General features: G+C 44.8%; 1 protein-coding gene and 1 long non-coding RNA gene across 2 annotated transcripts; both read right to left on the bottom strand.

The window, feature by feature from the left end:
- Nucleotides 1–2456: 2456 nt before the first annotated feature.
- On the bottom strand, nucleotides 2457–10242 carry LOC144108341 (uncharacterized). Its single transcript, XM_077641600.1, has 3 exons — nucleotides 10067–10242; nucleotides 4894–5050; nucleotides 2457–2582 (listed from the first exon to the last, which is right to left on the bottom strand). The coding sequence occupies exons 1-3, from the start codon at nucleotides 10240–10242 to the stop codon at nucleotides 2457–2459; spliced, it is 459 nt and encodes a 152-aa protein (XP_077497726.1).
- A 5153-nt stretch (nucleotides 10243–15395) lies between these two features.
- On the bottom strand, nucleotides 15396–19484 carry LOC144107591 (uncharacterized). The gene is made up of 3 exons (XR_013309315.1): nucleotides 19422–19484; nucleotides 16934–17008; nucleotides 15396–15422 (listed from the first exon to the last, which is right to left on the bottom strand). It is a non-coding gene; the product is annotated as an uncharacterized LOC144107591 (long non-coding RNA).
- Nucleotides 19485–21392: the final 1908 nt, after the last annotated feature.

The following is a 21392-nucleotide window of genomic DNA, read 5'->3' as shown; positions in this document are numbered from 1 at the left end:
TCTGAAACGATATCTCTGAAGGAAGCCAACCTAAAGATTTCGCACTTGCGCGTATGCGTAGAGCTATTACGGCTACATATACTCAGGTGTAACCATGGGAGCAGTTTATGTGGAAGCTCTGACAAATGTGAGGAACCTAACATGTCGGAAACATGTACCGCATGTTTCGTGTATTTTTTCGGACTAGAAGTAGTGCCTGCACAGTAAAGCTAATGAGGCTGTTATTGTGTCATTTATTGCTTCCCTGGATAACCCAGAAATTTTGCATAAGAAATGAGAATTAATATTGTAAGTCTGTAGCTTACAGTAATTGAACATTTATTTTTTGGGAAATACGAAAGAAAGGCTGCTTTATCTTTTTTTTTTACAAAAATTAGAAAAAAATAAGCTTGCCTGGTGTAGGCAACCACTAACGCTTTTCGGGTATTTTTTTTGAAACATGTACTTGTTTTAGAGACACCATTGGGCTTATGTGAGCTCGAACACAACCTGAAGGATGACTATATTATAGTTCAGGCGACAAACACTTTTGCAGTTAACTCGAACGCAGCTCTGGGTCATTTAAAAAAAATTTCGGACTCAAGAGATTTAAAACAGGCACCCGGAGGAAGTGCGTCATCTTTATCAATATTTTACATATTTTCTAAAATATCTGATCGAAATATATTGTGTTACTTAGAGTTACAAATGCTCGAGCATCCGTGCTCCTGCTGTCTGTCGGAATTAGACTTCGTTATTAAGGGGACGCTAAGGGCAGCCTGAAGCTTTGTTTATATAAACACACTCTACGGATCTTTCATAATTTGTAGATATATGTTGGGCGCCAAGAGAAACATTTATTGCTGCGAAAATGGCATCTAAAAATTTTCTCGCCTCTTGACTCAAACTTGCGTGAGTACCAAAAATGACCCTGTGATCCCCGTTTGGAAGTGAATGGCAATGTTGCTTAGCATAAAGGACCCTGGAAAAAAATTGTCGTGACGTCGCCGCAGTTTTCTTGCGAAATGTTCAGGTGGCGCTGCATTTCATTTTTTTTTTCGCAGATTCTAGCTTAGAAAAACCTCCGCCGCAGTGAAATCAGCGTGTTGTCAATACAATATCGTAACTAATCAATAAAGACTTAAAGAAAGGTGGTTATCGTTCTACACATCCTGCACAGACCAACGTGCTGCGTGAACTAGTGAACGTTTTTTCGTTATCTCAACTCCATCCTACAAGCGTTGGATTGCATAAGGAGTGACGCTCGACGAGGGTGTGCAAAATGAACTAGGAACGCGAAAACATTAGGTTTAGGTTTTGTCCGGTTGATATCGGGCAGCGGAAAGTGTTACGTAACCGCGTCTAATAGCTAATAATATCATCGCCTAAGCGGCACGAATCAATCGCAGAACCGAAGCAAAAAAAAAAATGAAGTTGCCCCACTTAAGGGTCCGTCCTCACCAGGGTGACTTGGTACACGTATTCCAAGCCTTCGGGCATCTTCGGCCCTTTCAAGAAAGTCGACGGCAGAATTCTGCAGTTATAAAGGGCGATGTCGGGCTCTGTGAGATGGCCTTTGGAGATGAACAAGTCCGGCATAAGGACGGATCTGGTTTACAAAGAGAAGCACAGGAAAACAACTATTCACCGTCTTTTAAGCAACAAGGCAGCCGCATAAAGACAGAGGCAGAAGAAAAGCAAGCAGCGAGTGCTTAATGTGGAAACGCGCTCCGCAAGACCACACTGACCCTTCTTGCAGATCTGCAGTCCTGTGAAGCTATTGTGAACTGAACGTCGGCAAAATAACAAGGCCTGAGCGCTTGTCTGGTGGCGCCATAGATTTGCACGATAAAACGCACACGCTGCACGCTACTATCTCAAATGTATGTCACAGTTAGTAAACCAACTTCACCACCTCTACTTACAATTTACAGGTCGCATTCTCGTGATGCAGGCAATTGCTATTTCTAGCGGCGAGGAGAGAATAAAGGCGACGTAATTTTTTTTAGCATTATTCCGAGGACGCCTGCTCAGGGCGCCCTTTTCTTTCAATAATAGTAATGTTGACGGCGCTAGAGGCTAGAACAGCACACATTTAAACTTCATAACGATCTAACTACGCTTGAGTGGCTTTAAAAGGGGGTTTAAAACGCGGAGTTTATTTCTGTCTACGAACTTCACTTCAGATGAGAAGCTGAGCACAAAATTTGAGCTCCGCATCTTTTAAGTTTAAAATCTCAATTGCAGCTTCCTAAGGACGCCGCGAGGGAGAGCTCTGGTTTAATCCTTGGTCCCCAAGTGTTCAGTAACGACAACGGAAGCCTGACACATGTGCGCTTATTTTTGTTTTTCTTGGTCTCTGGAGAAATTTGGCTGCCGATACCGATGTCGAATCCACTGTATCGTACTCTGAAACAGCATGCAGTGGTGAACAAGCTATCAGTGCGAGTGACCGCAATGACTAACTGAGAAGACAGTTACTTAAATGCCGACACCACGTCCTCAGCCGACACTCTGTCAGTTACGGATCGCCAAGCGGAGGCCAGGAAGGTGTGTGCACTTTTTTCAGCTGGCTTGTTCTCCCTTACGATCAGCTTAAGCGTCTGAAAAGAAGCGGAATAAAAGAGCACACATGTTATACACCTATTTGAATGCTGATTATCCCCAAGGATATATATCCCAAAGGCAGCGCTGGGCGATGACTATGTGTATGCGTGCGCCATATTCGTCTGCTCGTCTCGCCGGTCGCTCGTTTTGCGTGAAACGCTGCTTATTCCGCGTTTGGGAGCGAGTGGTCCCTTTTAGCTGCTCGCGCTGTCTCTGAGCCATGCGCCCGTCGTGTTCTGCGCGGCCAGTCGAAAGTGATAAGAGCACGCGTTGTTGTTGTTGTGACTGCAGGAGGAATGAAAAGGAAAGTGCACGGGCCTGCCCACTGGCTGAAGCAGAGCCACAATCGCAGCCACGTGCGGACAGTAGGAGAGTTGAAAGATATGAGAAGATTGAAGCGACGACGACAGTTTAGCAGCAGACACCCTCGGTGACAAGGAGCCCTCGCCACATGTGCAAGAGCCCCTAGATCCCAGCCCCGAAAGGCCAGGAAGCCACCCCCCTCCTCCTCGTTCATGGGGCCCGCCACCTGTATATCGCGTCTTTTAGAAAAGAAGTGGAGCACGGTCTTTTTTCTTTTTCTTTCGCTAATAATGAAAAAAAAAATGGTTTTCAGAAAAGGAAATGACGCAGTGACTGTCTCCGATATATGGGTGGACACCTGAACCGCGCCGTAAAGGGAGGGGTAAAGGAGGCTGTGAAAGAAGCTAATAATTCCTAACATCTTGTTTTCTGCAAACTGCCCATTGCGATGAAAATCTCTTCTCAGCGAAGAAACTTCGTACGTATACTTCAAGTGCGAGCGAAAATTGGAAAACAGAAGATTGTTTTTTTAGGGAAAGGAAATGGCGCAGTATCTGTCTCATTAATCGTTGGACACCTGAACCGCACAGTAAGGCAAGGGTAAAGGTGGGAGTAAAAGAAAGGGGGAGAGAAAGAGGTGACGTAGGGGAGGGCTCCGGAATAATTTCGACCACCTGGGGATCTTTAACGTGCACTGACATCGCACAGCACACGGGCGCCTTAGCGTTTTTCCTCCATAAAAACGCAGCCGCCGCGGTCGGGTTCGCACCCGGGAACTCCTGATCGGTAGTCGAGTGCCCTAACCACTGAGCCACCGCGGCGGGTTAAAACAAGTTTTTAGATTGCGGATCCCTGACGTTTGGCAACACCATTATTGAAATCGAAACGGAGACCACGGTGAGCCTTTCGAAGCCTTGAAGCGGTAGGCTTGAATCGGATGGCGGAGAAAAAAAGGCTATCTTTAGACCAAATCTTCTAAGAAATGAAACAATCGGCCTTTGCTGTCAAAAATCTGCATAGGCAAAAAGGACGATGCAATCAATTTTTGCTCGGAATAAAAATTTACTTGCAGCTGTTGTCATTGTCCCTTAAAGATCTCAGTTCAAGCTGGGCATAAATTTAACGACAACGTGAAAAATGTGGATTGATCTATATGGTGAAAGCACACAGGGCTTAGGAATAGGAATCGTGGAAGAATGCTGAAGGGTGAAATAGTCTCTATCGGCAATGAAGCGGCGGAGAATTAAAATGAAGCACATTGATTACGTTACGTGGCCAGGGTGCTAAATCAGAGCTACTGTGTACGGTTCGTCAAGGGATCAAGAAACACTTAAAAAGCCGGTTGTAGAGATTTATGGTTTAAGGAAACAATTGCGATTCAAACACAGACGTGTGGTAGGAAGATTAATAAATTTTGTTTAAGTGGTCTCTAGTCTCAGACACAAGCTTACGTCGTCTCAAGTGGAGGTTGGATAAGGCACGAAAACCAAACTACTCTATAAAGGCAAATTTATGATGACAGCATAAGAACAAATTATGATAGCACATTGTCACAGGAGGTCGCATGAAGGCTTTTGATTATCGTTATTTTGATAGAAGGAACATATGTCTTGTTTGAACTAATGAAAAGTGTTTCTTTCTCTCTCAAGCGCGTTCAGTCTATACTTTTTATAGCACTATATTAGAGCAGATGTGCGAAATAACTGTAACGCAGGTTTATTTCTTCATATAGGTAAATGAAAGCATGATTAAAAAAAAAACAGGCCGCATATGAAACAAGGATATCATGACTGGCTTGTGAATTCAGTCAGAGCTCGTGAAAATGTAGGAAGAACGTTCCGCCTTGCTACACGTGAAAGACAATTTTATTCAGTTTTATTCGCAATAATAATGATGTGAGAGTCATATCCGACTAGTTAAATCATCTTCATTGCCAGCGGTCTGGTAAAGAGGTTTAAAGAAGACCGAAAATAATCCTGATATTTTTACAGTGATTTTGCTTACCTTGAGTACCCTCAATAACTCCGTCATCTCAGAGGCATTGAACATATAGGTGTCGGTGTTGATGTAGCCAAAGTAAGTAACCCTTTTCTCAATCAGGCTGTTCAGGTGCTTCCTTGAAGAAGGATCCGCCAAGGCCTCCTTCATCTTGATCCTGGCGCTGGAAGAAAGTGCGGACATTGGAGAGGTACAAGGTAAGAAACATTAATAGAATAATAAAGTGCTGTATCCAATTATGAGAAACTGACATTTTCATTGCCGATAATTAGCGAATGAAAAACTGTACACGAATAATCTGTACGCAATACTATGTACACCGTAAAAACTGTACATTTATAATCAAACCCGCTATCGAATGCCGTGTATCGATAATTTAAAACATTCAGATGGCGGGGTTACAATTTTACTCCTTCAAGGACCAATTGAAACAACAGAATCTTCTTGCAGCGGTACACAGTCGATAAGCCGATAGTAGAGAATGAATAGAACACGCTAGACGTCTAGTGCGGCTTTCTTTACCGCATCCAGCACGCAACGTTTCCCGACGTGTCATTTAACACTCAGACGAAATAAAATGCAACAAATTAAGCAGGAAAACCCCAGTTTTGCCGGCTCAGCCAGAATGCAAGAGGTATCGTTTTACTTACACCACTCTCTACATGACCCTGTACCTATTTGAGCATACGAACACGTGACCTTTGAACAACCGCGAAATGTGAACACAAGATAGAAACTTGATAGCACCGATCCTACCGATGCTCCAGCCCATTGGGCGATAGCCCGATTAGGCGTCGTTGCCTTTAGACAGTAAGTGAATGCAGATGTTTTCAAGAAGGCATACTAGAACGTCGATATCTAGGGCTGTGGCAATGCCATTGACACTTACCGAAGAAATTGTGCTTCACATTAACATCGCAGGACATTTTTCTGCTGGCCTTGTTATGGCTTTGCTAATACTGCTAAACAAGGGCGCAATGTTGGGCATGTTGATCATGGTTCATGACGGATACTGCAGCGCAGAAAAACGAGACACACAAGAAATCCACACAAGGCAAGCCATTACTATAGCAACAAAGGTTAGTACATCTTGAGAAACGGCGCCATGGAGATGGCAAGGAAGGCAGACGATACGAGTGCTCTCAACTCAAGGCTAGCAAGCTACAGTATTTTGTTTGCGTTATTGAAACCGTCATTACAATACTGACATGTTTATCTCAGTCAGAGTGAGCAATGTTAGACTGTACCTCAGCCCACATAACATTGCAGTTATCTATGCTTCGTGAAAGCTGTCCAGGATTGTAGGCAGCACAAGAGTCAAGAAAGCCTGACATTTTCGCACTGAATACATATTTGGTCACCGATAGTTTTGGATAGTTCATTAAAGAAACTGTGCCCTTTTAAAAAGGCCTAGGGTGAATACGATTAGCGTGTCAGGATCGTTTTAAGCCACGATGATCAGTTGAAAGCCGCTGGAATATGCTTATTGAGCCGCCACGCTTCGCCTGTATCATCGTTGAACTTGCTGCGCTGCAGGTGCATCTTGAGGCTCGAATGAAAAGGTTCACTCTCGATTTCGGCACGGAAATAGTCTGGGGTTAAGTCTAATGCCATTTGTTGGTTTTTAGTTCGAACATGAGCAGTAAAGTTTGTCCTGGTGTGATACACACTTACATTCATAAAAATATGACAGTGCCGTAAAGAGGAATCCAAGCACTTAGCTAATCCCGTTTCTCTTTTACCCTTCTTGGAAAGATAAACTGAAGTAGAAAACTGTAAGAACTTGAGACAGCCAAAAGTGATCGCCTCGGAATCATGTCACAGTGAAATCAGGCTTCCGTTCAGCGGAACTGACGGAGCAACCGTGCTAACGCAATAAGATGACGAGCATGAATTCAAATAATAGGAAAGCTCTCAACAGTTCTGGTTCAAAACGCAAGATACTCGTTGAAAGGATTTTCTGGACACAGGAGCGACTCCCAACCGGGCATCCTTCAAGAATGGGACCATAGGGATCACCGAAGCAGGAGCTTTTATGGCGAATAATATTCACCACTCGCAGTTAAACACTGCAGTATGCTACAGCAACATCCAATTGCTAGTTGCCATAGGCGCTCCCCATGGTTTTTGGAACGCAGAGCCTATAAATGATCAATTTCCTCGCCGCCTGGAGGTGCGGCCTTATAGGCTGATGCATTGCGCAGGTGGTGCAAGGAAGTGCGGATCACCTCCATCATTTCGTGAATGCATGTATACACTACCACTATAATCAGATTTCCCATAGATTTCATGTCTCAACAAACTTTTGTGGCCACCTTTACTAACGCGCCGTAAGGCGGCAACGCCACGCCCATGTGACATGGGTGTCTAACTCGCTTTTGCTACTACTATAGGCGGCAGAATATTAACAGCAATAAATTTAAGCCAGATTAGCGCAACTTGCGGGCAGATACACTTGCAATATTACATGCCTGATTAAGGTTAAACATGAAAAGAACATCGCAAATCACTCTCTCCTAGACAGTTATAATATTTTGTGCTATTGACAACACGACACATTAGCAGTCCAGACAGAAAGCTCATACGTATTACTGAAGCTAGGGCCCGAGGACGCCGCTTATTACACTCTAAACACAAATACACCTATATGGGAGTAAAAGGGGAGTGCGCTGCCTTCTAGAGCACTCCCTTTTATAGAAAGGGTGTGCGCTAGTGGACAGCATACTTACTGTTTTACTCCTTTCTATTTACATAATACGGGACACACATGCCCCTGCCCCTTTCGAATCGAAATGAGTATAGTTCAAAGAAAATAGAAACTGAACTTTTTTTTTGCACCGTGTGAGACTGTTTCAATGTTCACAGAGTTCCTCGGATGCATAAACTGCATGACGTTCACGGGCGCAGTTGGTATTTGTTACAGAGTGCGAGAAAAAAGCAATGAAAATAAGAGAGGTCTGCCTGCACCGCCTTTGCAGAATAAGGTAGACGCAGTCAAAAGTGCACTTATCGAGCCAGCTCAAGCTTACCGAAAAGAGAGCTGCTTAACCTAATCTGCATTTCTGGGGAACGCGAGAGGTTGTCGCTGGGCTCTCAGAAAAGAAAGAGATGGTTTCAAAACCTCAGCATAAAACAATAAAGATTAAGCAGCCTCTTAAAACAGCCTCTTAAAAACTGAGGCCAACAACCCCGACACTTGCGGCAATGAACAGACAGATTGTTGTTGGCCTCAGTTACGCCAGACCCAGATTGTTGGAAGAAGGAAGGGGCAGCTTGAAAGAGATATTATGGAGGCCATAGCCATCTTGCGCTCACAACCGGATGAATGCGTTAGTTCGCCTTCGGTTTCCATCCTCCAAAAAAAAACTGGGTTTCCTTGTCAGGTAACAGGTTGGGCTGCTTCCTTTTGACGTTCTTTTCTTCCTTTGTCTTGTGGTTTTCATGCTTCCACATGCGGTCGACGGTTTTTTAACACTTCTGATATCTGTAGATTGTGACTCGCATGATGAGCATTGCATAACGTTTTAAAGTCTGATTTCTGTAGATTGTGACTCGCATATCTTTCATGTGCATTGTTGTCAGTTAGGTCTAGTTATCTGTTGCTTTTCATTCCCCCCCCCCCTTTTTTTTACTTGATTGTAGGATCACACGTGCCTCTGTCTTTATAAAGGCATGAAGTTTCAAATAAAATTTTAGTTGCAAGTACCGCCCTGTGTCGTCTTCTTTCTCTGTCCCGTGTCCGCTGCGGTGTCTAGCTCCTTCATGTCTCACCAACTGGCCTACACATCTACCCTCCTAAGTTATGAGTCCGAAGACTTGACGAATAGGGCACGTGTTTTAGTATATAACCTTCAACCTAACTACGACTACTGGAGGATAAATGCCTCTCCCATGCTTTTCCAATTAACCCTGTCCTGTGCCAGCTGTGGTACCTTATCCCTCCCTTCTTGATCTCATCCGCTCACCTAATCTTTAGCCGCCCCCTGCTATGCTTGCCTTCTCTTGTAATCAAGGCAATTATTCTACGATATTCTATTATTTACATGACTTTGATTCGGACTTTCCTGCAACTCATATTTAGCGCGGGCCCTGAAACTGCCATTCTCATATTTGCTTCTTCGATTTGCTGAGACGAGGGCTTCCTCAACTGCCAACGATGCGTCGGCATGTTCTAACTTCGCATCTATTGATATAGCTCATGAAACACTCTTGCTGTTCCGAGAAAACTACTGGACTAATTTCTGAGCATGCAGAGAAGCGCGCATGAGCATGATGTTTGATAAGGCAGCTGACTGCAGTCAAACCATATGGTCAGACCCTCCAAACTACGAACAGGGTCTCACGGTATGAGCTTAGCTTGAAAGTTGAGTCAACAACGTTTTCAGAGTAATGCAGCAATGACAATCATATGCTATTCGCTATTCTGGCATGAAGCGTAGCATTTATTTTTCAGTGAAAACCACCCATTTGGAGATGAGCATATTTTTTTTAGGAGTGGATGCATATTGAGTGCCAGTGCTTCTTTTATCTGCTTTTAAATAATAAACATCCATCTTAACGGCTGCCACGCAGCGGGTGTGGTTGTTTAAGTGAGGTTTTCGAAATGTGTGTTTGCAAGCCTCTGCGATTTTCATGCCCCTGTCCATAAAGAACAAGGCTCTGCATGCAAACATATTCATTACCAAGAACATATATGCTCAACATGTATGCACATTAAAACAGTATTCGAATGCAGACAAAAAACTCTCAGGAGCAGATTTGTGAAGCCATGTTCTTAACATGACAGACAATCGAACTGTAATGAAACATATTTCCTGGACACATTTGCTATTTTAGAAAAACAGTGTCTGTACGAGGGACATTGCCCTTTATAGGCTATAATCTAAAATATCCGCGATAAATTGCGTTGAGACTAAAAAAAAGTGTTTGAACAAAGATATCGAATCTCATGATGTCAATTCAGATTCCAGAATACAGCGGCCGATTGCAGGTCGTCAGAAGTTTCCCGCGCACGCAGAAATTCATTGCAGAATGAAAAACAAAAAAGAAAACGATGGCTAAGTGGCTTTCAACAGCTGCAAGAATCGATGAATAGAAATTTATTTACTATACCCTAAGGCTCATCTTTACGAACAGTGTGAGGTCGAAAAATGCACTGTAGGCAGTAATTCACACTCACTGGCTGTTGAAGGAAACGCCGAACTCTGTGCCGCGGTAGGAACGCGCTCCCTGCAGGAATCTCGTCACGTTGGCCGGGTAAGGGCCGGCCAGGTCGGCGGTTTTGTCGACGGGCAGCCAGTCCAGGAGGATGTGGCTGCAGATGCCGTCGCAGGGAAGCACTGTGTCTTCCTTCATGTCGGGGCCCAGCATGCAGGTTAGCGTATGCGGCGGCTTCAGTCGCTCGGGCAGTGGAGTGGAGGAAGGGGGGCAGGGAGGCGGAGCTGCGAGTCAGATTTTAAGCGGTGAGTGTTTTTCGCACTGAAATAATTTCTAGGCCGGGAGTGCAGAAGAAATGCAAACCATGACGCACAAGGTGAAGATGGTGTGATATGTACTGCTGACAAAATACGTAATGTAGGGGCTATAGACCGGAAAACAGCTTGTGCCTCCTCGGAGTAACGCAGTGATCAGGAAGGAAAGGAAACGGCGTTAAACAGTGCACAGATAAATACGCAGCTATAGTGACCACGGGTGCTATTTCGGCATTTATGAAAGCAGCAAGCACCTTTCTCCTTCAGTAATCACGTATTTGCAGTGCAGAGAGCATAAACATGTATTTCTGTTAATAAATGTAAGAGAAATTACGAAATATTAGCACCCAAAAGTTAAAGATAGTAAATCATAGCCGAAACGCCAATGTGACCACTCCTGGAGCAAGCGCTATACTTTGTTCTACTAACTTCGGTACGGAATTCGCTGTAGCCTCGTTCTGCGATTAAATACAGATGACAAAATGACGAAACTAACGGTGTTAGTTATCGGTCACTCTTGGAATGGTGGTTAGGGGTAGAGGGGAGGGGGGGACTGCGCCAGTATGACTATGCACTATTTTCATCAAGAAAACGGGTTTCAGAGCGAATTTCGTGTGAAAAATTTCTCGCTTAATTCTAGTCTTGCGTTGAATGGACTTAACGGTGAACTGGCGCAAGCCCTCTTTCTTCCGAACGTCGTTCATGAAGGGAGCCATTAGAATGGCACTGGAAGCAGAAGACGATGTCTTGATTTCGATCAGAACTCGAGGTTTCTTTAGTCGAGAAACGATCCAAGCTGGTAAGCGCGTAGCCAGGTGGTATTTTATATTTGTCTCGTTTCTCTGACAGCCGAAAAAGATGTCATTAAAAGGCAATTTGTCCACAAAACTGACAGGATTCAGTTTTTTGGTGTAGAAGATATTTAATCACAGCCTTTCCCTAAATGAATAGTTTGTAATTCGCGCATATTGCGAACAAATATTGTACCAGCAATATAAAAAAACCCAGCTTTAATCGTTTTATAACAATGCGAGCAGCGGAATGTCGCCGGCATCAAAGTGCGATTCTCATGGCAACACTCCTGCACCTCCTCCTTTCGCCTTTTTAAATAGTAGCTGAGTAAGCAGAAAATTCATGAAAAAAAATATTGCCAAGTGAAAGTTCCGTTTCTAGCATCTCTAGGCGTGTGGAGCTTCACCCCTCGTCAAATGTATACAGCCCAAGGCGTTTGCTTGCGAGGCCTTCAGCATGCCTACTTATGCATATTCAGCGGCCGTAACCTCTCGAACTATAAATGGCTTCGAGTGCTCAATCTTCTCCAAGCTTTGGATTGGTAGATGTTCTAGGGATCCCTGCTGAACACCTTAGAAGCGAACCCCTTTCGGGTGTAAACTTTTAACGGGTGCTGTACCTGCCGTAATTGTAATCTTGGGCTTGGGCAGGAGAGACTTACAGCAGTGCAATGTTGAAAAATGAAAAGGGCTAATACAGCTGACACTAGATGTTTTAGTCTAACTAGGCGAATCTATACGTATTTCCTGCTTGTTTCGCACAAAAAAAATGTGTGGTGTCTATTCATATTTGGCGTTTCATATTGCTCTGGATGCCATTTTTATTTCCGTCTAATCACATTCTATGAAGGCCACCGAAAAACAGACGGCTGCTTGTTCCCAAGGAATATTTGCAGGCTTTTAAAGCCTTGACTAGAAAAGTATGAAGAACATCCTACAAAGCTTTGGGGAGAACGCTGCTCCTGTCACAGCTCTGCAAACCACGACTCTCAGAGGGTCGCGAATCAACAGCCTAATGAGGAAACATCAACAGAGATGTCACAAATACAGCCCCAAATTTTTTATTATCACACCCAGTTGCGACACTGAAGGTGCAGAGGTGGCCAATAAGTGAGGTGTTCGGTAATTGTCGCGCCACTCGCGGTCCCTAGCTTTTAAACTATGTTAAAATTGCAAATTTTGAGATTGCTGATAAACGGAAAACTGCCTGGAAGCAAAATCGGTTAAACGCATGCATTATAAAAATATATATACAACGATCCGAGAAATAGATTTAGAGGTAAATAGAGGTAAATAAGTACGACAAAAGAAACGCATATTATAAGACAAATCTGCCATGTGGCACCCACCGTTATTGACTGCTTCAGTATGGCGCAGCCATTCGCGAGCATCAGGAAAGTGGCTACTGGGACTAGTCTCTTTTTGAAGTGGAGTTTTATATCCATCTGACTCCTGCTTCCACATGGACCTTGTCCCTCGCGATATGAAGCACGAGTCAAAAGTCACCGCCGTCAGGCCCGTCTTTGAAGCCTCCGTAGGAAATACGGCCAAGACACCACGGCAATGTATGTGGATGTGGCTTCGTACGCACATGGCCATAGATATGCCTGCGCTGCTGTCAATCACGCCAACACCCCATATCTTGGAGCGTCCTTCACAGCCCCGGACCCGGTGGCCGCAGAAGCCATCGCTACAGCCATCATCATCGAAATGAGCGACACCCAACACCACGGCACCCACAGTTTTACAGACTCCCAAGCCACCTGCAGTGCCTATACAAGTGCTCGTGCCCCTCTCACGACTCTCTGCGCTCTGGACGAACATCTCCAACATGATGACGTCATCTGCGTCGCAGGAAATGCAGCTCTAGATGGCAATGTTAGGGCCGATGCCCCAGTTCGAGATTATACCTACCGAGCGGCGTACACTGACTATATCCTCTACCCATCTAAACAGATTTTAAGGCGATAGAGTTAAAAGCATCGCTACGCCGAAAATCCTGCGTCGGCGTTGCTGGCGTCTGCTTTGTGAGAGAAAAATCACGGGCATGGCTCTCGCAGGCGGTCCAAAGAGAACAGCCTAGGATTCAGGTCAGCGACCTGGGCCATGTGACCTTGCAGCGTCATCACAACCTGCCCGCAGGATAGTGAGCAAATTGCGGCGCTTGGTGGGTGGCAGTTAAATGAATGGTTCGACGCTCGAGAATAGCAACCTGGCCCGCACAAAGCCCACCCACATATGGGAGTTACCCCTTTACGCCACCGCGACATATTTTTAAAGCGGAGTTTAAATGTCTCTTTCAATTTTTTCCACGCGCGTAGAGAACCTCCGCCTAAACCGGCGTCTCTACCCACTGCCACGTAAGTAATTTTCCGCGGCGGACTCTTACCGCGTAAGACGCATCGAAACACTCACTTTACCCAATCTCCACCACCTACACGGCATTCGCCCAACAATATACGTAGATACATGTTCCTGGTGTGGTCATATTCCTAAATTCAGAAACATTGCATAGACATGCACAACGCGGCGCTGGAACAGCAGGAGACGACGCTGTCCAGCGGCACCATGAAAGACCAAGGGGCGCTATTCGCGATCGCCAAAGCATCGTAGGCATCTACTGGGGTCCTGGACTGAGGACCCCACCCGCAATCCGCTCCGGTATCCTTTTGCATAAAAATGTTTATTTTATTTGTCTCCTACCCACAGCTCTCAAAATATGCTTTCGCGGTGGTCGACCATACCTCTGCCCCTAGCTTGCAGCATCCTTTGAGACTTCTTACCCAGAAGCGGCGGAGTCTATTGCCATCGAACTCACCAGAAAATTCCAGGACAAAGAAATGCAGAGCTCCTACATTATCACCGACTCGCAGGCTGCGTAGCCGAGTTCCAAACCAGCAGCTGAGTTCTAAATTTGCCCTCCGCATTTTGGGCGCCACCCTCTATCAAGATCTTGTTATCACCTAGGCCACCCGGCACGAAGGCCTAGAAGGTGATTTTAAGGATGACACGCTATATCGTGATTACGTCAACCGAGCAGAGGCACACAGCTTAGACATGTACCTCCTTTGGACCCACTACTTTAGCATGTTGGAACCTTACGACTCAATGGACGCATCTATCTCTCTCCTCACAAACACCTTTCTTTCCAAGATGCCTACATGCTCCGCCGAATCTAGACTCTTGCATATTACCTCTTTCTCTATCCTCTCTTCCTGTCCCCTCACCTCTTTCATTTCATGTCTCCGTTCTGCCTGCTATCCTTTATTCCCGCTGCTCAGCTCAGGCGCTTCAGTATCGATGGCAGATGCCGGGGCTAGCAAAAATCTTTTACTTCCTATTTACTATTATTTTATTAAACCACTTACTACTACTACTTCCCCAGCCTCCACCATCTACACAGCGTCCACCAACCACAGCATATGAATGCATGCCATAGTGCGGCGGTGCCCCTTTGTTTTTCATAGCACACGGGCATGCATCCACGAACCGCACCACGCAAAGCCGCCCAATACGGCCTTGCAGCAGTGGGAGGTGCGCCTCACCAGCGACACCCTGGAAGACCAGGAGGCGCTGATCGCCACCTTCATGGCATCGGCCAGAGCCACTGGGGTCTTGGACTCCACCCGCTTTCCTTCAAGCACCCTCTTTTTCCGTCTCAATAAATGTTTATTCCTTCCTTCTCAACTGCGGAGATGTAAGCGCTCTGACAACGACAGCGTTGTCAAGACGGCCCTTGGGTGTCCCATGCAGGACCGAGAGTACGCGCATGCGCACAGAGTTCTTCCAGTTGCGCGTTGTCGGCGCGTGGTTTCTGTTGACGCGACACAACGCCCGCTACTCGTCTGCCGACGGTCGTCGGGTGACGGCAAGCGCGTAGTTGGGTTGTATTTTTCATACTTGTCTTGCTTTTCTAGGAAGTCGGAGAAAATAATCGAAAAATAAATCGTAGGCCAGAACTGACAGGTTTACTAAGGCCCTCTAAACATTTCTAAATCAGTTTCTGGCCCAAGTACTGGTTATAATTCACACATATTGCTCGTGAAAAATCTATAAGCGCCGTGAAAAAATTTTCATTAAGACACTTGAAATAACATGTTCTCGGCGCTTTCAATGAACGATGCTCAAGGTTGTCTGCCATCCCCATTCCATTTGCTTCTTTAAGAACCAAGTACTCAGGAACCAGAACCCAGAAAAAGAAATTTAGGCAAGCGAAAGGTAAGCATTTCTAGATGTGCGAACATACCTGTTGTCGTCGGCGTAATCTTAGCCTCTGGAAAGAGAAAAATTATAACATGTTCACATCGACAAATATAGCGTAATTAACAGGTGACTCTACGCGTTCTGTAGAACTTGGGGATTCTGTCCTAATTGCATGCCTTTTTGTAACTGAGTTCCACGCCTGTTTGCTTTCACCATCATCATCATCATCATCAGTCTTACTACGCGCAATGCAGGACAAAGGGCTCTCCCATGTTTCTCCTATTAGCCCTGTCCTTTGCCAGCTGCACTCACCATATCCCCGCAAACTTCTTAATTTCATCCTCCCACCTAACCTCCTGCCACACCCTGCTGCGCTTTCCTTCTCTTGGATTCCACTCCGTTACCCTTAAGGACCAGCGGTTATTATGCTTTCACATTACTTTCCCTGCCCGAGCCCATTTAATCCTTTTCTGTTCGCTTTACGGATAGTGAAATGCAGAAAATTATTCCAGATTTATTTTTTCCAGCTTTATCTCTGACTACTGATAAAGAAAACCAGGACACACTATAACGTGAGTTACGCAACTTCGACTGCATGAAGAAAAGAAAGGTAGAATTGATCGGCATTGCTACGATATAGTTGAAATCACGTTCTTCTTGAATAGCGCGTAGTGTAAGGGCTACAGTTCCACGTTTTTCTTGTTTTTTTCATGTGATGAAGCTTCTCGAAGCAGTCGATCAGTTCTAAATTTGTTCCTTTGAAAGTACAGTCCTTCTTGGTGCGAAAATGCTGAATAGAGGTCCATAGGGGGGGGGGGGGGGGTTAGGACAGTCGCAAAGGTAACAAGAGCCTCTTCCGATTCGTTTGTGTGCACCGCGAAATTCCGATGGCTTGTCGAGAAAAGGAGATTTAGTAAAGCAGCATTCTTTTCCAGGCACCGGATATTCGAACTCATGGTATCAGGACCGTCAAGGGCTCTGTGTTCTCTGTTTGAAGATTATAAAGTTGCAGCCTAGCCTCAGGCATACGCGCAAAAACTGTTTTGAGGTCCTTGGAAATTGTTTGAGGAAACGACCAAAGGTAACGACACCTGTATTTAATTGTTTTAATGTTTTACATCATATAGCCTATGTAAGCCCGATTTTGAGGGACAGTATCCTCTTTGCCGTCGGGACGCGGTTATTTCGAGACCAACTCTCTTTCTTCCATTACATTTTTCTCGTTGCGCCAACTCTCTATCTGTGTGAGTGTGCTGCTTCGAATATATATATTAATATATATATATATATATATATATATATATATATATATATATATATATATATATATATATATATATATATATATATATATATATATATATATATATATATATATATATATACACGTTCAGTGCTACCTCACTAATTATGATGTATGAAAGAGTGTGTTAAGCTCCTGAGCTTTGTGTTTGCTGGGAGTTGCAAAGAAAAACATTTGAAGCAGCGCTAAAGCACGCTACATAATGCGCACACTCTAGGCACTAAGCAGTGAGCCCTGGACAGAAAGGACAAGGCAGACGATCATATTACAAACATCACCTGTTGGCGTTGTTCGTGCCAAGGTCGTAGAAGTGGTCGTGCATGGCTGTTGTGGAGAAGTCTGAATGGAGCTTTCTGCATGAGACGTACAAGATAGATCACTACTGGTTGTCTCTATGTTGCGCGTCGACTTAAATGCAACCGGCTCTGCCCGAACAGCGACATCGCAATAAGTAGCACAAATTACTTGCCTTTTATTCGCTTCGCTGGGTGAATGATACTTAAATGCATGTTATTTGTAATGCACTGAAGAACAGGAATATTGTCGATTATGAAAAACAATGAGCTAAAAAGAACATAGTTGCTCATATTGAAGTGGCTAACCAATAGCGGTGGGGAATGGTTTCTAGAAATAGATTTCATTACCAAAACAGCGTTGTGACGGGATGAAAAAAGAAGCGTAAGTGCCACTAAGAACTGAAAGCTTATTCGGAAATACATCGATAATATACACTCTGAATCTAGAATCAGGTGCGCATGCGCTTCCTCAAAAAGATACTGAACACGCTACTGACGGGAATCGAGATACATAATTTCACAGTCATGGACGAGAACGGAAGTTGTGTTTATGCATCTGCCGCAGTTCCGGCGAATATGATATGCCTCACATATTTCTCTTGGCAACCGATCATTATGCCTATACAGAACCTTAGTTTTGCGAAAAAGAGGAGTGTGCTGTGCGATGTCAGTGCACATTAAAGATCCCCAGGTGGTCGAAATTATTCCGGAGCCCTCCACTACGGCACCTTCGTCTTCCTTTCTTCTTTCACTCCCTCCCTTATTCCTGCCCTTACGGCGCGGTTCAGGTGTCCAATGATATATGAGACAGATACGGCGCCATTTTTTTCCCTAAAAACCAATTCAATTAAATACATAAAAAAGAGGAGAATATTTCTTTTTATAATAATAATACTAATAATTGGTTTTTGAGGAAAGGAAATGGCGCAGTGTCGGTCTCATATATCGTTGGACACCTGAACCGTGCCGTAAGGAAAGGAATAAAGGAGGGAGTGGAAGAAGAAAGGAAGAGAGGGGGTGCCGTAGTGAAGGGCTCCGGAATAATTTCGACCACCTGCAGATCTTTAACGTGCACTGACACCGCACAGCAGCCCTGACACCCCACAACACACGGGTGACTTAGCGTTTTGCCTTCATCGAAACGCGGCTGCCGCGGTCGGGTTCGAACCCCTTCAAGACTTCAAGAGGCAAGATGATATTTAAAGATTCCTGATGTTAGTGGTTGTGAACTGAAAATTTTGCCTGAAAACCAGAGCAGAAATCAGCTTCAATTCTTGGATATAAAAATGGACATGAAACAGGATCATGTTTCTTGGTCTTTTCTACAGCGGTCGGAAAAACTCTTGCATAGTTAGCATTCAAAGCATTCAGAGAATGTGGAATAGCTGGATTGGGTTTGGGATCAGCAATTTCTAAGTAATGCGTGCTATAGATAACGGTTTAAAACAGCATGACCAGAGGATATGATCAGCGGGTTTCACGAATGTTGTAATAACACATGCTTGCAATAAAATCCTGAAAAAGCTTAAGTGAGTTGATATGTTCTAAAAGCCGCGATTCCAAATTATATAGAGGGAAAAAAAGTATGCGGTAATATTGTACATTCATCAAAAGTCCCACCGGGTAGGCGAGTGGGCAGTACATATGGAAGGGAAGTTTGGTTTTCGGTTCGTAATAAACTACGAGAAATTTGCACTATCGTTGACAGAAGAGCCAGAAAAGAAACACAAAAACAAGATAAATTAAATAAATGTGTCATATCAAAACAAGCAGTTGCAGTTTTAGCCATGCGTAGAGGGTGTGGTCTACGACAGTCCCGTTTACTTGCGGCAAGAACTATATAAAGGAAATCGAGCAAAAATGCTGCTTCTTCCAGCCTGGCTTTGGATTGCAGCTATTGTGATCTTAACAATTCCCTTCTTCGAATAAAAATGCATGCATTCCTCTTTTTAATATAACTGAGGTTCTATATAGGTACAACCATCGGTTGTGAAGAGATGTGAAACACATCACATTGACAAGAACTACTACCCGTTCGTGAGAATTCCTTCTGTTCTTATATATGACTGAAATTGTGCATCTGCATTCCTATCAGTAACACGTTCTGTATAATTTCGGTAAAGCGCATGCGCTGCTGGTTGTAGACTTCGATTTTATATTATCCATGCCTTTTCTGATAAACTTTCAGTTGTTATTAGCGCTTGTCTTTCCCAAACTAACTCAACTTTCCGCTTAACTGGAGAAATCACTTTTTGCGTGCTGAAAGTAGTATTACGCCAGGCGGAAATTGCCACCAAAAAGTGAACAATTTTCAACGGGCCTAGTTTCACTCCTGCAGAATTGTTCCGTAAAACAAAAGCCCATAGAATGAATACGTGTGTAAAGTTGATTTTGATGTGTCTTTAAAAGAAGAAGAAAAAGAGACACATCACATGCGAATGCGCGCTGAAGGTGTGATGACCGATCTTACTCGAAGACATTTCTTTTGTAGTATCATGACGATGACCGCTTTCTTCATCTGTTGTAACTGGTGCTGAAATAACAGCGTTGAAATGAATATATTACTATGACAGGACATCTTACCAACCCGATGAGGAGGTTTTATTGACGCTGCTCGAAACAATCGACTAGAACCTTCGTAGGCATAGAACTTACGTTCATCACTTATTGTAGTCGCTGAAAGAAAATGTTGAAATGAGGGATTAGTGTTCTATGAAATGTATCTGGTACGTTCAAACCTCTCAGAGACGTTAAATCTCGTGCAGTAATATACACGAAATCAAATGCGACCGACGGGTACACGAATGATGCGATTGCGGTTGGTACTTCTTACATTTGATGCTTATATCACTGCTGTGACCAGGGCTGAAAGGTCATGTTAGGTACAAGGAGGATCATGTATTACTGATTTAAAGTTTTTGTACATGCGGAGAAAGATAACATCGCAATTTGTGTTTTCATATGTTTTAACATGCGAGACGGTTGGTGGGGCCAATGGCACCAAGCCATAAAGCGATAGTTGAGTCGCCTGTAGGCACAACTAGAGTCACTAAATAAAGACTTAGAATACCGGCACTCTTTTCTCCTATTGTTCTGTGCCGCCGCCACGATCATTGGTCAGTTTGCATCACGTGATAATTGTTTACACTGCGACGGTTCATGGGGGCTGCCATTTTGTGGCTTATGCGTTTTCAGTCGGGCAACTGTGGTAGTCCTAGTGCTGCGAGTGCTGCCGGTGACCGACTCAGTGACCAGGGATTCCGCGCCTCGCAGCATTTCAGCTCCGCACGACGAAAGCATAAACTGAAGGCAACAGCTGTACCGTTTGCATCTGAGCGGCTCCATGCCGTACGGCTACGATCCCCGCCGCCGCGCAGGGTGGCTAACAGCGTTGTTTACAAAATGGCCGGGCCAAAGTTAGCGGCGAGGTCGCCGAAGCGGCAATCTGGCAACAATGATAAACAACAAAATGGCCGCCCCTGCTTACCGCCGTGCTGCAGTGACGGTACTCTAAGTCTTTATTTAGTGACTCTAGGCACAACTATCCGCCGTTATCCCAATACATACTAGCTGCCACTAATAACTCGATACTTTGGCGTATTTCTTTGTTCCTTGCTTCCATCTTCCCTTCATCTCGTCCCATCTTCAAATGTTCTGAATAGGGCAGAGTGCCAATAGGCTGCAGGTGACGGTCCATCTTGAGAGCTGCTTCCCGCTAAACCGTGCTGGTGACGTCACCACCCGGCAGTGATGTCAGCAGACCGTAGAGTGCCCATTGACTGGAAGGAAGTGGCGTCACTAGACCTGGTCCATCTGCGCGAAGGCTCCACTTGCCAAATGTGGCAGATGGTGTCACCAGTCACTTCTGGCAACGGAATCAACAGTTTTCGAATCCTATCGCATTGCCAACACATAAAGGAATTAGGCGGCCGCGTGGTCTGTTAGGTGCTCAGTACAGTCACATGTTTACTGACCTCACCACTCGCTATTTCGCTCCAGGCTTTGTGCGTTACTCTCTGCATGAGGATTCACTTCCCCCTGACACCAGTACTTTCCCACTAAAAGCGTGGGGTTGCCGAAGGCGCGTACTGTACGCTCACTCGTGGGCCGATGTGATGCTGTCCTGCGGCTGCCGGGTCTCCGGGTTCCGCCACCACTCGATGACGGGGGACTGCGAGAGATATATTGCGACCGGTCGGTGGGTGGCTCCGATCCGCCGGACACGCGTCCCGACTCTGAGTCTGTCGGGAAACACGGAGTGTGACATTCAAAATGCGCGTAAAAAATAAAGGTTTAGGCAGCAGCACTGGCGCCAAATATCGCGAAGGTTTTATTAACATTTACTATTTGTTCGGTAACAATATGCAGGGCTTTTATCCTAGTAATTACAATACAGCATAGATGCCTTTGACTTCCGCGAATGCTTTTAGTCATTGCTTGT

The sequence above is a fragment of the Amblyomma americanum genome, chromosome 10 (genome assembly GCF_052857255.1).
Source record: "Amblyomma americanum isolate KBUSLIRL-KWMA chromosome 10, ASM5285725v1, whole genome shotgun sequence".
In the NCBI taxonomy this organism is placed as follows: Eukaryota; Metazoa; Arthropoda; class Arachnida; order Ixodida; family Ixodidae; genus Amblyomma; species Amblyomma americanum.
Note: the sequence above shows the minus strand (reverse complement) of the source record. Positions and strands in the feature narration are given on the sequence as shown.